Raw genomic sequence first — 16732 nt, forward strand, 5'->3', positions numbered from 1 at the left:
AATCGTTATAATTGCAACAAGGTTTAGCATAAGATCCTAATTGTTCAAAATCCGTCCCTAAGAAAATGCCAAAGCAAAATTATTACCGTGGTCTAATCAAAGTGAACTCAATGATTTCAGCCATTGAGAATCAAGTATTGAGAAGTCAGTCTCAATTCGGAACAGACTCCAAAATCAAATCTTAGCCATTCAATACAATAATAACATATTCGATACAACCACATAAGTGGGAGGGTGATGTATATGTAGCTTTATTCCTGCCTTTTGAAGGTAAAGATGTTGTTTTCAACAGACTCTCGAATATAACATAAGTGGTTTGACAAGCACAGCTAGCCGGGTTAATAACCGTAGATACTGGATTAGAAAAGCACACGAATGATTAAATCATTATAAACAGTGATAGTACAATTTGATACGCGACTCCAACAACCATATTATATATATGGAGACGCGAAAGAGATTATTATAGTAAGTCAGTCATTTCCCCCCGCATATATTTTAAAATCTTGAATTTCTTGTGTGTTTTGATATTTGATGATGATGATCGATTATGTCTTCGTTTTCTTTTTTAGAAAACTAGGGTTTTTGCGAAAAGCTGGATTTATTGACTATTTAGGAACTTAACTGTTCTTGTATTCTGATTCCTTCAATAGTTTGGTGTTTGCTGTGCTGTGCTATTTTGGGATTTCAGAAAAAAGTAATCCCTTTATTGTAAAAATAGAATGTTAATGTCGGACTCCACCATGCCTACTGAAAAAAATATGTCAAGAATCAAGATTGAGTGCACATACATCTCCTTCCATTCGTTCCTTTTGATACACCAATAACCTTTGTTATTGGATGGATATATGATATCTCTTGCCACCGAGGGGTGCAGTTGAATCCAATAGTTTTGTCGAAACTCTGTTTTTATTTCCAGAAATTTATTGAATTTGTGTAAATTATTCATTTAGTCCAAATATAAGAATCCCGCATCTATAAGCTTCAAATCCAGATTCTTCATGACACCTTTTCTAAGTATACTCATTTCTCTACAGACCAGAGGTTATACAATTATACGGGAAACTACAGCAGGAATATCAATGTTAACAAAGAACAGTATCCTTTCTATTGTGAACCAACTGAAAGTATGTTCAAGTAGAAAGCAGCTGGAATCCCTTTACTCTTTGATGCTAAAGAATGGTGCAACCAAAGACTGTTTCTTGATGAACCAGTTCATTGCTACATGTTCTGCACTTAATAACCCAGATTTTGCATCCTTTGCATTTTCCCAGATGGAAAATCCCAATGTGTTCGTTTACAACGCACTAATAAGAACTTTTGTTCATTGTCACAATCCACATAAAGCATTACTGTTGTTTATAGACATGTTAAGAACTCAAAATATTCCAAGTAGCTATACATTTTCGTCAGTAGTTAAGGGTTGTACATTGACGTGTGGTCTAAGATTAGGGGAATGTATACATGGGCAGATTTGGGAATATGGGTTTGGAACCCATGTTTTTGTTCAAACTGGTCTAATTGATTTTTATTCTAATTTGGGTAGAGTTGATTTAGCGAGATTAGTGTTTGATGAAATGTCTGAAAGAGATAATTTTGCTTGGGCTGCAATGGTTTCAGCCCATGCCCGCGCTGGTGATTTGGGTTCCGCTAGAAAATTATTTGATGAGATACCTGAAAAAATTACTGTTGCTTGTAATGCTATGATCAATGGGTATGCAAAAACAGGGGATGTCGAGTCGGCTGAGCTGTTGTTTAAGGAAATGTCAAGGAAGGATTTGATTGCATGGACGACGATGATTAACTGCTACTCTCAGAACAGGAAGTATGGTCTGGCTATAGAGGTTTTTTATGACATGAAGAGTAACTTCATCACTCCTGATGAAGTAACAATGACAACTGTTATTTCTGCTTGTGCACATCTCGGCGTCCTGGATCAAGGAAAGGAGATGCATCTTTATGTTATGCAAAAAGGTTTTGATCTTGGTGTGCATATCGGGTCTGCATTAATTGACATGTATGCAAAATGTGGGAGTTTGGAGAGATCACTCTTGGTATTCTATAAATTGAGGGAGAAAAACCTTTTCTGTTGGAATTCTGTTATTGATGGATTGGCTGTTCATGGTTATGCAGAAGAAGCATTAGCTCTTTTTAGCAGGATGGAGAAAGAAAAGGTAAAGCCTAATGGTATTACCTTCGTCAGTGTTCTTACAGCTTGTACTCATGCAGGGCTTGTTGAGAAGAGTCGAAAGAATTTCCTAAGTATGACTCAAGATTATGGCATCGTTCCTGAAATGGAGCACTACGGGTGCATGGTTGATCTATTGTGTAAAGCCGGTTTGCTAGAGGAAGCACTCCAGATTATAAGAAGCATGAGAGTGGAGCCAAATGCTGTTATTTGGGGTGCTTTACTTGGTGGTTGCAAGCTTCAGAAGAACTTGGAAATTGCTCAAGTTGCAGTCAAAAAGTTGAGCGTTTTGGAGCCAAACAACAGTGGCTATTACACCCTCCTAGTGAATATGTATGCTAATGCAAATAGATGGAGTGAAGTCGCCCGGATCAGAGCATTCTTGAGAGAGCTAGGAGTAGGAAAAGAACAACCAGGTTCCAGTTGGATTGAATTAGAGAAAAAGATCCATCAGTTTGCAGCTTGTGATAATTATCACCATTCTTCACAGGAGATCTATTCCTTACTAGATGGATTAGACGGGCAACTTAAGTTGGCTGGCCAAGTTCAGGAGCTTGAATTTGTTCTCTAATGACAGGACAAAGGCATCGTTGACGTTATAGGCTTCATAGTCAAATTGGCTAAGTATTTTGTATTCTGTTGCAGTGGATTTAAACCTGGACTGTACATTCGAAGTGGCAAAGGAAATGCTAATTTGTTGTGAGTCACTATGCTAAGCTATGAAAAATCATGCAGTGCGTTGAGTACTTGATAGTGTACAGTTTTTATCTTAAACGAGTAAATGTAATTCAACTGATTATAGCAGATTGATTACAATTTTATCAGTTTATAAATAGGCATTAATTATTATAGAGGTTTTGTGTAATTATGGACATGGCTCCCCTCCAGTAGACTTTGAGACCAGTTTGTCCAGTGCAGTCCTAATCTTATTACACCAGTACACAATTGATCTAAGGGTCAAGGTCTGCTTAAGAAATTAGAAAAACACCTCATAAACCGTGGTTAAACTAACAGTACAGTATTATGATAGAAACATCCGAAAGTATTGCTGTGGGGTTTCTATTAAATGACTTTTTCACTGATGTGTTATATTCCAAAAAAAAGCACTTAAAAGGGAATGGAGAGAGTAGTGTTTATTGTCGATAATAACATGGATGTGGATTTCTCTCATTAGGAGTATTTGTTCCATTCCACACAAATATGGGAGTAGAAGATATCCGGACACCACGGTCATCAAAAAAATAATAATAAAAAAAAAAATCAATGTGTGAATAATTTTACAGGTAAATTTAAATGTCCGTTCATGTATTTTTTTTCTTTTAAATACAAAATGTATGTTGTACTAACTGATAGTGTTTAATGTAATTTACTCTAATAATAATGCTAGTTGTAATTGACACTTCTTGTTTGTTTCAAAATTTCCACAATAACTGATCAGGCGCAAGCTGTTGACATGTTGGACCAGTAGGTCAATACAACACCGTTTCGTCTGCGTAGGAAGGTCCACCTCATTTCATTTTGCATAGACGGCAAAAAGAAAAGCGTTGGGAACCAGGGGGAAAGGGAAGCCAACGGTTGACAGAGCCATGAAAAAGATGGCAGCTTTGCCATCGGCAGACTGGGAATGGGAAAATGCCACCGCCGGTGCTGCTGCGGGCCTTGCTACTGTCACATTCTCTCATCCCCTTGATGTTGTTCGTACCCGGTTCCAGGGTAAGTGTTATGCTTTCCTGCTATAGCAAATGAATGATCTCCTGTTGTTTCTTTGGAGCTTGATTTGTTGTATATGTTAATCATAGTTTACGATGGAAGAATCTCCAATGTCCCGGCCTATCGGAACACTCCTCACGCTTTGTTTGCCATTGCTCGAAGTGAGGTTTGTGTTTTCTGAATCTTTCCAATTTCTTCAAATATTGAAGCTTATCTACATATGCATTGCTACTATTCCAAAACTCACCTTTTAGTTCATGATTCGAAAAAGAAGTTGATTTTTCAATTCAAATAGTTGGTAGTTCTGGTGAAAGACAAATCATATAATGTGTTAAGGATGCTTGTTTCACAAATTTTTGGTTTCTCAAATAGGTAATATCAACTTCAGGAAATATGTATATGCAACACTGTTTAAACAAATACGTTCTATCCTCGATTAGGAAACGACACATGGTTTATTGTTGAGTGGATGCCCTTACTTTGATGTATCATGTATCTAAATGGATGTTTTCAGTAAGAATCCTTCTAAGAAGAAATGAGACCATGTTCGTCTTGGCGCTAGTACAACTGATAACTGTGGAGTTTTATGGTTGCTATCATATTCTCTATGTTACGATATTCAATCCACGGTTAGTCGGTAACAATATCCATTCACTCCCTCAAGAATCTTTTTGGAACCTTTGAGAGGAATCGTGTCCTAGTAGAGTTTGTATATGGCTACTCCAACTGGAAAGCTTTGAGAGGTCCTTTGTTTTCTTATAAATATGGTTTAAGTCCTTAATTTGAATGTCAACAGTTGAGTGAGGTGTCTTCTTGGACACGTCGATTTACTTCAAATCTTGATTGAGTCCTTTCTTGTTTCATTCACCTGTTCTCACAGGTAGAGTTTATTCAGTCAGCCTCATGACATAATCATAGTGAGAAATTCCATCACACTTTGTCAGTCACAATCAAACATACCACTGTCATATGGTTTTGAAGATGAAACTCCTTTACTTGCTGCCCCCTATTGAGTTTTTATGCTGCAGACTGTTGAATGTTTGCCTTATTGCTCGTATATGTTCTCACGTTTCCACCAAGATGACTTATTTATTTAGCTATAATGTTGTCTTATCAGGGTTTTAGAGGACTTTATGCTGGCTTTTACCCTGCTGTTCTTGGGTCAACTATTTCATGGGGTTTATATTTTTTCTTGTAAGTAACATCTTTTTCTTTTGTTGACAAAGCTCTGGTAAGTAGCATCTTTTGCCATGAGACATCTTCAGCTTACCGAGAACATGACCTTAGATAGAGGGGGGATATGGAGGGTCGTGGATTAGGGTGACGATTAGTTAGTAGTTGAGTATTGTCTCACTTTCCGGTGGGATAGACTTGGTGGTAATTTGGAGCACCGTATCCACGTCTCCTTTCATACCAGTAGTATTAGTATTATTCTCGTTGCTTTTGATTGTCGATTTTTGTTATTATTTGTTGTTTTTTGTTCTGGGTTAGAGTGTTATTTAGCTGTGGTTACTGTTCCTTTAATTCAGAATTCTATGTAATGCTTTCCTATTATTTGCCACCAGCTTCTTCACTTTCGTATTTTATGTGTTCATAACTGCTTTGGAATGCTTTCCCTTTCTCTATTTTCTTTTCTTTTCCTTTCTTTATCTTTTCTTTATTTGAGCCAGGGGGTCGAATGGAAACAACCTCTCTACCTTCACAAGGTAGGGGTAAGGTTTGCACACACACTATCCTCTCCAGACCCCACTTGTGGGATTACACTAGTATTATCTAAGGCGCGCTTAAGTCCTGAAGCGAGGCTCAAAATGTGTTGAGCACTTCGCTGGGCTTAATGTGTGCTTCAATGTTGTCATTAGGGTTTTTCTCTTGCCAATGAGCCTCTTCTGAAGAGGCTATATTTAACAATTGATATTTCATTTTATTGTAATTTTTTCAATTTCTTTGTTCATATATTTGTCATTCATGCTTATAATTATTAGTGTTGGACTAAACATTTATTTTTTGTATTTTTTCTACATTTGCACCTTTTCTCATTAAAGCCCACACTTTGTTTGCGCTTAAAGCCCCAACAGACCTTAGAGCTTTTTGTTTTTTATAGCACAGGCTTACATTGGGTTTGTTGTTGTTGTTGGGATTGTTTGTAAGAAACAATGTCTCCCTGTAAGAAGCAACCAACATATTAGGTTGCTTTCACTTCGATGCTTCTTACATTTCTAGCTTGAGAGACATCTTTCTCTAACTGTAACATCTTTTTTGGAATTTCCTTTTCGTAGCTATAGCAAGGCTAAGCAAAGGTATCTAAGAAACAGGGAGGAGCTGAGTCCAGGCCTTCACCTTGCTTCAGCTGCAGAAGCAGGAGCGCTGGTCAGTAATCAAATTTCTGATGCTTTAATGAAATAACAATGTACTTCACGTGTTCAAATGTTCAGCATTCAATTGACCAGCTTTTGGCAGGAGTGTCAAATATAGATAGTTGTATGTGATTCTTTATTTGTTGTCGTAGTCCTTGTAGGAGTGCAATTGTAGTTGGCTTGCTGGTGACGAATCCCTTACTTTTACTGTTGATAAAACTTAAAAGTGTGACCAAAGTGAAATCTTTCTTTTTTCAATGGAAGGCAAGGTCGAGTAATAAACTTATTGTTTTGGACTCCAACATAAAAAAAATAGTTATTGATTCCCATCATTGGCAAACCACACATTAGGTGTTAGTTAAATATAGGAACTGGAGAACCTTATAGACAAACAAATTTGATTGTGTTGAGCTTTTTGTGGACAACCTTTTCCCCGCTTTATCAGTTCTGATGACAACAGATTGATGACTTATTATTTAGGTGGAAAAAATATGTGGCTTGCTTATTTTAGTAACTTTAAGCACATCCCTCTAATATTGCAGACTATGTCATATCTTAAAAGGTGTGTTTGTTGGAATTCAGGTCTGTTTTTGCACCAACCCTATTTGGCTTGTGAAAACAAGATTGCAACTTCAGACTCCTAATCAGATTCGTCCATACACCGGATTTCATGGTCTGCTTCACTCTCGTATTAACTTGTCAACATCTTGTTTCATTGTGCTTTCATCTAACTTTGAGCACTCTAGGACTACTTCTTTCCATCTTAATTTTATATGAGAATCCTACCTTTATTTCTGCAATTTTGAGGTTCTATAGTTGTGTATCCTCTTTTTGTTTACTGAGGTTCTATTGCAACTTCTGCTCTCTTTTGTATGTGCATGCACATTCAGTTTTCTGACTAGCCTCTTTTGTATTTACTATCCTACTTATTAACTTCATAGGAACTTTTTTGTATATGGATATCAGATGCTTTAAGAACCATAATCAAAGAAGAAGGATGGAGGGCACTTTACAAGGGGCTTATGCCAAGCCTATTTCTGGTTAGAATTGCATTCTCTTCCATTCTTCCCCATAATCTCATCCTGTAAATGAATTTGATCTTATCTTGACATAAATTTTTTGAAGTTAACCATCATAGTATATCTAACTTTTTGGATAGATTATCTATACAATACACAACAAATTTAATGCTGAAGTGTCACCATTCATTCATGAAACATGCTGGTCTGTTGTTGCTTAAGCAGATTACACATGGTGCTATTCAGTTCACGGCATATGAGGAATTTCGCAAAGTCATCCTTAGTTCGAAAGCTCAGGAGAATGAAAACCCTCTTGCCACAGCTGCTGACTTGTTGGTGAGGCTCTAGAACCAATGTGTATTGCTTTCTTTGTATGCAATCGATTCCATAGCTGTTTTAATCTTTTGATGACCAGCAAAATTGATCCTTTTATGTATTATTAGATATTGGAATTCAGATGTGCTTAGACGAGTAAGAATGAGTACAGGTTAGGCAGGATTTTTTAAGTTAGTGGGCAAATGGCACAGATGAGAATATGCTGTCCAACTCTTGTATTATGCGCTCTCATTCCTTGTTGTTTCGTCATGTTACTTGTGCAGAAACATTTGTCAATTTTGCTGAATGATTTCTCTCAAATGAGAGTTCTTCCATTAAATAGAAAGAATTCTGATTTCCATGCCTAAAAATCTGCTATATATCCCTAAATATATGCTATTCCTAATTATAATATCTCTGAAAATATGCTACATTAATCTATGTTATCTCCTATCATCATTACACAAATATTTAGAGTTATAACATAGATATGTACAGATATTTAGAATCTGTCCAATCATGCTAACAACATTAAGTAGGTGTCTTAGGAAATCTTGGAAGCGGAAACTTTTCAAACCTTTCTCCTTGAGCAACTAAGATATTATTTGTATATCATGTCAATGATTATCCTAAGGCACATAAGGTTTCTTTTTCAGTCCCTTAACAACTGTATCTTCCTTATTTACTGCATCAAAGTGGCACTGGCCTGTCCAATTCCTTCCCCTCCCCATTAAAAAATAAATATAATAAGAAAAAAGGAAAAGAGAAAAAACTACTTGAGTAAAAGTAAAAGGGGATATTTTTCTTAGATAAGCAGATCCGAGTGAAGAATGATTCAATTATTTTCCAAACTGACTATAAGGTTCTTGGTATTGTTTTATGTGGTGAGAGGTGATTTATTATGAACCAGTGAACTGCCACTCATTGATCAATTTATGAAAACCCGTGTGCTGCTAAATGGTGATTTACTGTATTTTCTTTTTTTATCTGAAAAGCAAGAAGATTTCATTAAGGCTCTCAAGGTAAATGGAAAAGAATTTGGTTGTACCATGTCTGGAGGTTGATCATTACTCAAGAACACTATCAGATGTAAATGATATTGTGGTTGCTGTTATGATTAGTTTCTTTCATATGNTCATTGATCAATTTATGAAAACCCGTGTGCTGCTAAATGGTGATTTACTGTATTTTCTTTTTTAGTCTGAAAAGCAAGGTTTCATTAAGGCTCTCAAGGTAAATGGAAAAGAATTTGGTTGTACCATGTCTGGAGGTTGATCATTACTCAAGAACACTATCAGATGCAAATGATATTGTGGTTGCTGTCATGATTAGTTTCTTTCATATGAATACTTTGTTGTAGAAAGTTGACCTTTTCAGTTCCCAATAAGAGGGAACATTACGCCTCAGTATTTGCTCTTGCATTTCTTTCACAGGATTCAGTTGACTATGCAACACTAGGAGCTTCTTCTAAGTTGGCAGCCATTCTTACAACATACCCATTTCAGGTATGTTAGGGGTGTGATAAGTTTGTTCTTACTCTATTGTTGGGAATATGGGTTCGGAGAGTTTTGAGCATTATGCAGTACTCATCTCCATGTGCCAATTTGTTCTAACAATCTTTTACCCTGTGCTCCGTCACTTTTCTCTTTAACTAATTATGTATTTATATGAAACCTTTTCAGGTTGTGCGATCCCGATTGCAGGTAACTGCCTTTCATATTACTGCCTTACGTGACACTTGATACAACTCTTCTCAGTAGACAAGCATCTAGTGGTGATTTTAGTTTTCTGTAGAGTAGTTAAAGGCCTATCTTCTCTCTAACAGCAACGACCAAGTACAACTGGAGTTCCAAGATACATGGATAGCTGGCATGTTGTGAAGGAAACTGCAAGGTCAGGATGAATTTCAGCCTTCTTTACAGCCTATGCACTTGATTAAATATACATGAACGCCAAACATTAAGTTGCTTTATATTTGAAATGTTTTCAGAATCTAAATGCAAGTTCATCGATTGCAACGCTGGCTTTCAGTATCAGGGAATCAAACTAACAAACAAAAGCTGAAGAAATTCAAAATTCTTTTTTAAGATCATTAAGTTTAGAAAAAGGTTTCTGGTTGATTATTGAACTCTTTAAAAGCAGACTTCAACTTAAAAGGATACGCGGGGGAAGCAAATTGTATGTTTCAAATTTTCCAAGTCTTCTCTCAATCCTAAATTTCTTCCATCCTGCCTCCATCCATCATCTAATACATACAATAGAAGTCATCAAAATGGTAGTAGAACCCCCTTATTGGTAAAACTACCCCTTAATTTTATCCTCTTATTTCGTTTTCTTTTTCTTGTTGAGCTTACAGGTTTGAGGGCATACGAGGCTTCTACAGAGGTATCACAGCAAACGTGCTGAAAAATGCCCCTGCAGCTTCGATTACCTTCATTGTCTATGAGAATGTCCTAAACCTGCTAAAAATGTCTAGGAGAGAGTATTAGTTCTTTTCCATCCTTTTTGCCTCCCATTTCTTGTTGTAGCAATTAGGATTCTACACTATTGAAACTATTTTTGGAAAAAGTATACTCACAGATTTGACAGGAGTACAAATGGAAACAAGATGCCATTTAGGAGAATGTGAACAGGAGACAATTTAATGGCTGGAGTGGTGTAATTGTACAATATTTCTGGTCTTTGTAATTTATCAGAAACGAAATAATCGTTTGAGACTTTGTTCAAGTACTCACGAAAGTTTTAACTGCTGCTGTAGCAAGATTAATGGATGGAAGCTATGCTTCGACACCGAATAATACTGTATGTAAACCTTGTTACTGAAATGCATGTTAGTTGTTTGAAAGGTTGAGTGGAAGAAATGTATCAACGTTTTTCCTCTCTCGATTAATTTTTGTTCTTATTTGTGATAGCAATATTGATGCTCTGTAATTTTGGGCTGAGGATAAAATGTTCTAGTTGCATTGTACATGCTGCCAATTTTGTGAAAGAAAAAGTGTCTTGAGGAGTATAATTGCCAGTTCTCAAATGTTGATTTTATTTGAACTGTTATTATATTGGAATTGACAGAAGTAACGATGCATGCTTTAGCATCTTGAAGAAATTAATGTGAAAAGGTCAAGGACATGTGTTTATCGTTTAAACTGTGGTAAAAGAATAGACATCAAACTAACCTATCAAAAAAAGTTACGTATATGATATGAGGTAATTGCATCACAGCAACATTCCTGGCTCTTCAAAGAAGGATTGTGTAAAACATTTCTTTTTACACTGGTGAGTTGAGACGAGGTTAAGTTATTCATTATATACCAAAGGATCCTTCAGAACTAGTACTACCTATCGCATACCACAAAATCATTCTAGACTATATTTTCTTGTTTGTGTAAAGAATTTCAAAACTTCCTTAAATTTCACGTCAAATCAAAATAGTAATGTAAAAGCAAAAACCCATGAAGAAAATACATTGTGTTTATGTNATACATACAATAGAAGTCATCAAAATGGTAGTAGAACCCCCTTATTGGTAAAACTACCCCTTAATTTTATCCTCTTATTTCGTTTTCTTTTTCTTGTTGAGCTTACAGGTTTGAGGGCATACGAGGCTTCTACAGAGGTATCACAGCAAACGTGCTGAAAAATGCCCCTGCAGCTTCGATTACCTTCATTGTCTATGAGAATGTCCTAAACCTGCTAAAAATGTCTAGGAGAGAGTATTAGTTCTTTTCCATCCTTTTTGCCTCCCATTTCTTGTTGTAGCAATTAGGATTCTACACTATTGAAACTATTTTTGGAAAAAGTATACTCACAGATTTGACAGGAGTACAAATAGAAACAAGATGCCATTTAGGAGAATGTGAACAGGAGACAATTTAATGGCTGGTGTGGTGTAATTGTACTATATTTCTAGTCTTTGTAATTTATGAGAAAAGAAATAATCTTTTGAGACTTTGTTCAAGTACTCACGAAAGTTTAAACTGCTGCTGTAGCAAGAATTAATTGATGGAAGCTATGCTTCGACACCTAATAATACTGTATGTAAACCTTGTTACTGAAATGCATGTTGGTTGTTTGAAAGGTTTGAGTGGAAGAAATGTATCAACGTTTTTCCTCTCTCGATTAATCTTTGTTCTTATTTGCGATAGCAATATTGATGCTCTGTAATTTTGGGCTGAGGAAAAAATGTTCTAGTTGCATTGTACATGCTGCCAATTTTTTGAAAGAAGAAGTGTCTTGAGGAATAAATGACAGCCCAATTCTGAGTATAACAGGGTGCTTTCAGTTCAGCTTCAAATATATAATTGCCAGTTCTCAAATGTGATTTTGTTTGAACTGTTATTATATTGGAATTGACAGAAGTAACGATACATGCTTTACCAACTTGAAGAAATTAATGTGAAAAGGTCAAGGACATGTGTTATCATTTAAACTATTCCTGGCTCTTCGAAGAAGGATTGCGTAAAACATTCTTTTTACACTTTGTAAGTTGAGACGAGGTTAAGTTATTCATTTTATACCATAGGGATCTTTCTACCTATCACGTACAACAAAATCATTCTAGACTATATTTTCTTGATTGTGTAAAAATTTTCTAAACTTCCTTAAATTTCACGTCAAGTCAAAACAGTATTTACTTTTGAATATAAATGTAAAAGCAAAAACACGGGAAGAAAATACATTGTTTTTACGGAAAAGGGTCAAAAATACCCTTAAATTATCCGAAATAGCTCATATTTATCCTTAAATTATATTTCGGCTCAAAACTTCCCTTCCCATCAAACTATTGGGTCAAAAGTACCCTTCTTATTAACGGAAGTTGTTAAATGCCATGTGGATGCCACATTGCATGCCAATATTAATTACTCTTTTTTCCACTGCCACATAGACTAAATTCCTAAATCCTAATTACTATTTTTTTTTGCCTCATTTCATTATTTTTCAGAAACGATTGCACCCCTTCTCCCTCATTGAAGTTTCGTTTTTGTCCAAATTTTGTGATGTTTATTTCCAGATTTTACTTAATGTTTGGTAATGCATTTCTTTATTAGTTCTTTACTTAGTTTATGTCCAGCTTTTGTGAAGTTTATTTTCAGTTTCTCTATTTCTTCATTAGTTCTTTACTTAGTTTATTTCCAGCTATTGACCAACTCTGCTGGTTTTTAACTAACAACAAGCTAGTGGTGGGTTTTGTATTTGGAGTAGTGTGTTTTGTGCTCAACATGTTTTGTGTGAAGTTCAAATATTTGCTTCCACTGTTAAAGTTCCTCATTTTGCTAATTGGTTTATCAAGTTATGATTGTTGGTGTTTTATTGCTGAATGTTTTCTGGTTAGCGGTGATAAACTTTACTTGTTCAATAACATACTTCAATGAGGGAGAAGGGGTGAAATCGTTTCTGGAAAATAATTAAATGAAGGGGAAAAAGAGTAATTAAAATTTAGGGATTTAGTCTATCTGGCAATGAAAAAAAAAAGTAATTAGTATTGACATGCAATGTGGCATCCACATAGTATCTAACAACTTTCGTTAATAAGAAGGGTATTTTTGAACCAATAGTTTGACGGAAGAGTAGTTTTGAGCCGAAATATAGTTTAAGGATAAATTTGAGCTATTTCGAATCGTTTAAGAATATTTTTGATCATTTTCCGTTGTTTTTAAGTCATGAATAGCGTTTCCATAACCTAAGGGGCCCAAGTGTATGCTAGTAGGCCTAAAACCTCACTTCCCCAACCTTGGTATTTCTCCCAGACCGTTTAAACCCCCCGCCGTAATCACCGTCTCCGGCGCCGTTACAAAGTCCAGGCAGAAGTTCTTATGCTATAAGATTCTGTAATCATGAGGTGCTTTAATCGATTTATCAATCATTCGCTGTCTCGCCGTTCTAGAACTATTTCCACATGTCAAACACCTTATGTGCATTCACGAATTCCACAGTCCAAGATTCAAAATTTATCCAAAACCCATTTCTACAGCTTCACTAAACCGTTAATTAGTTCAAATTTCACAACATCAGCTCAGGAGTCGAAGCCGGTTCCATCCGAGAGAGTATCTGCGATAGTCGATGAGATTTCGGGTCTAACGTTGCTGGAAGTATCGGATTTGGGGGAGGTCCTAAGGAAGAAAATGGGTATTGAAGAGATGCCTGTAATGGCAATGATGATGCCCGGAATGGGATTTAGTGCTGGAGGGATGAAGGGAAAGGGTGCAGGAGCTGCGGGAAAGACGGAAGAGAAGGCGGAGAAGACTGTGTTTGATTTGAAGCTTGAAGGGGGATTCGATGCCGGGGCAAAGATTAAGATTATCAAGGAAGTGAGATCTTTTACTGATCTGGGACTCAAGGAGGCTAAGGATTTGGTGGAAAAGGCTCCAGCTAGTTTGAAGAAAGGGGTTACGAAAGAGGAGGCTGAGAAAATTATTGAGAAGATGAAAGCGGTTGGAGCCAAAGTCACTATGGAGTGAGGTAATTGTTCATGCCATTTTAATCAAAATCCTGCTAATGAATTTGAATCATGGGATGTAGTTCTTGTAATAGGGAAAGCGCCAAGGTGAATAGATGTACTGTACCAGTAGTTTAGTTTTTTTCTCTACAAATATATGGATAATTGTTATGCCTTCTGAAGCTAGACAGATCTTGGTTTCTAATTTGGTTGTGTTGTCTTGCAGTACACTCATAATTATTTTATGTCCTGGTCTCATATGCAACATATATCTGTTTTCTCATTTGTTGGTCAATTGATGCACTTTCTTCGATAACAATTTTGAAGCATGTCCTTCAACATCTTAATAGCATCCCACACCAAAATATAGTTAGTGCACTGCGTGGTTTGCTTGTATTTTCAGTATTCTAATGTATCTTATGAATTAGTTTAAAATTCTAGTACAAGGTACAATTGTACAAACCTCTGTAGAAGCATAAGTTGGAAATGCTGAATCTTTCTTGTATATGATACTAGGTTTTAGGTGCAAATGAATTGTTTTAGGGTGAGGGAAGGTTGAGTTTACTAGGTGTGTGTCGTCTTTTCTTTTTAGTACTTTATGCATGAATTGCGGATCTTCCGTGGCATAATATGCTGCCTGATCGAAGATTAGTGGATTTGCTATGATCTACATTTTGTAATGTCTCTCAAAGTTTAGAAGGCTGGTTTCAGAGTTTGAGTTGTTTGAAAAAATAAGGGGCCCAGTGCACTAAGCTTTCACTATGCATAGAGTCCGGTGGTGGGTCGGAACAGATTGGGTTGATTGTATGCATCTTTACCTACTAGCACTTCTGCAAATGGCTCTTTGCACCGCTTGTACCAATAGACCTCCTGGTCACATGACGGCAACTCTTAATGTTGCACCAAGGCTATCCTTCACTTTGAAGCTCTGTTGACACATATATTTCCTGTATGTTCCTCCAGCCCATCTTGAAGACTATGAAAAGCTTCTTTATTACATACTGATTCTCTGATAAATTGTAGGGTAAAATAGTTGAAGTGGATTCGACATATTGTGAATATGGTTTTCAGTACAACCTATGTACACAAATGTTACCTTCACAAAAAAAAAAAAATTGTTGAAGGGGACTGGCAGAATAGAAATGAATGGGAAAATGTTCTCAGTTTTCCAAGTGGGAGAATTTTTTTTTTTTGAACATTGGTAAAGTTGTATTCTTCAGCATTAAGGACATGCTGGCCACCTTCAAAAATTTACGGCCCTAACCAAAATTACAAGCTCCCTATTAATTCTATAATTTGATCTGCATCTTCTATACAGAGTTGTGGGAGAATTTAAGTGACTATTGACTTCACTGTGCATTTTCCCTTGTTTGATCTTCTATAACCAAAAAGGTAGTACTTCTGTTTGATTAGTTTTACCCAGCATGTAGCTGATCTTTACTAGTATTAATTTGTCAGTGTCTATATAATTTGATTTGGTCAACAAAAGTTATATCTTTTCTTTAGGAGAGCGCTATGTGAAAGGTTTAATTATCTCGTAATTAGTTATTTATGTATCTGCTTGTTGTGAATAACATCTACTAACCTGCAAACTGTAGATACTTAATACTACGATATGTAGTCCCTTGGAGGTTTAACCTTCATCTATCTCAAACTGTATGAGATGGAATGGAATTGTGTCATCTTCACCTCTCTCTATTTGAAGATGAGATGACATAATTTTGTCTTTTTTTTTGTATTAAGTAACAATTTATCATTCTTGTTTTGGGACAGAGAAGGAAATGCCCTTCTTTCTTACTAAAGCTTACCTATCTTTTGTGTGCTTGTACAGATCCGTTGATTGTATTTTTGCAACAAAGATTGGGAGCTAACAGGTCATGACTTTGTAACAGAATCTGCATTTGGTGATTGGGAGGTTCATGGTTACTGAGCATGCATTAACCAGCTCAAAGGCTAGCTTTTCTGTTTTGAAAATAAAGGAGACGGTGACGCTCCTAGGACATTGTAGAGCTATTTGGTTGAGAACTGACATCTTATAATGAATTCACGTTGTTATAGGTATGATAGATAGTGAGCTGAAAAAGCTATGGTATATTTTGCAACCATGGATTAGTTTCCCATCCAGTTAGATCAGTTTGTACTCTTTTAATTATCTAGGATACAGTTGGTTTGAGATTATCATGACAAGGTTGACACACATAGTGAACAAAGCTGGACTTGTCCGATTCTAATTCACATTTCAAGCTAATGAATTAATGTTTTTGTTTTAGTTCCTACCAGAACAATAACTCACATCAGTGACATTAAACTGAAAATCATACTAACTTGTTTTAGACGGTAGATATCATTTGGATGATGACCTAATTGTTTAAAAGATTATTTATTATTACAGTATATAAAACTTCAAACTCTTAGTTCCGCACCAAAACAAGTTTCTCTTGTTGTTGGAAGTAAAAAAATTCGACTGAAATTGTGATGCAAGTATTTGGTTTATTTTCCGTCCTACGAAGAATAATCTGACAAAGATCCAACGTTTGTTTAAAGATTCTATATTTGGCATGGTACATTTTGGCGTCTATCTAATTGGATACAAGATGAAAGCAGAAAACAATTTCCTTCGTACCGAACACACCCTTAGTCACTGGCCGACTTCAATTACTTCACGCAGTAAGATGTACATGCAACACAAAAATAAAAATGTGTACTTGGTATG

At 36.0% G+C, this 16732-nt stretch overlaps 3 protein-coding genes across 7 annotated transcripts; all 3 read left to right on the plus strand.

The window, feature by feature from the left end:
• Nucleotides 1-576: 576 nt before the first annotated feature.
• On the plus strand, nucleotides 577-3716 carry LOC125846482 (pentatricopeptide repeat-containing protein At1g06143). Its single transcript, XM_049525914.1, has 2 exons — nucleotides 577-2887; nucleotides 3627-3716. Exon 1 carries the CDS (start codon nucleotides 1002-1004, stop codon nucleotides 2757-2759), a length of 1758 nt encoding a protein of 585 aa, XP_049381871.1. The 5' UTR covers nucleotides 577-1001; the 3' UTR covers nucleotides 2760-2887; nucleotides 3627-3716.
• LOC125846497 (folate transporter 1, chloroplastic-like) lies at nucleotides 3663-11618 on the plus strand. Of its 5 annotated transcripts, XM_049525935.1 has the most exons (12): nucleotides 3663-3901; nucleotides 3988-4064; nucleotides 5016-5092; nucleotides 6175-6265; nucleotides 6835-6925; nucleotides 7219-7292; nucleotides 7497-7607; nucleotides 9020-9091; nucleotides 9269-9289; nucleotides 9412-9479; nucleotides 9943-10105; nucleotides 11337-11618. In XM_049525935.1, the coding sequence occupies exons 1-11, from the start codon at nucleotides 3775-3777 to the stop codon at nucleotides 10073-10075; spliced, it is 942 nt and encodes a 313-aa protein (XP_049381892.1). In that variant the 5' UTR covers nucleotides 3663-3774; the 3' UTR covers nucleotides 10076-10105; nucleotides 11337-11618. The 5 variants fall into 5 exon arrangements, with proteins under 5 accessions (XP_049381892.1, XP_049381891.1, XP_049381890.1 ...); XM_049525934.1 differs by lacking the exon at nucleotides 9943-10105 and having other exon boundaries at nucleotides 11171-11613; XM_049525933.1 differs by lacking the exon at nucleotides 11337-11618 and having other exon boundaries at nucleotides 9943-10385.
• Nucleotides 11619-13230: 1612 nt separating this feature from the next.
• LOC125846500 (uncharacterized) lies at nucleotides 13231-16267 on the plus strand. The gene is made up of 2 exons (XM_049525942.1): nucleotides 13231-14042; nucleotides 15851-16267. Exon 1 carries the CDS (start codon nucleotides 13418-13420, stop codon nucleotides 14039-14041), a length of 624 nt encoding a protein of 207 aa, XP_049381899.1. The 5' UTR covers nucleotides 13231-13417; the 3' UTR covers nucleotide 14042; nucleotides 15851-16267.
• Nucleotides 16268-16732: the final 465 nt, after the last annotated feature.

Source organism: Solanum stenotomum, chromosome 12 (assembly GCF_019186545.1).
Source record: "Solanum stenotomum isolate F172 chromosome 12, ASM1918654v1, whole genome shotgun sequence".
NCBI lineage: Eukaryota > Viridiplantae > Streptophyta > Magnoliopsida > Solanales > Solanaceae > Solanum > Solanum stenotomum.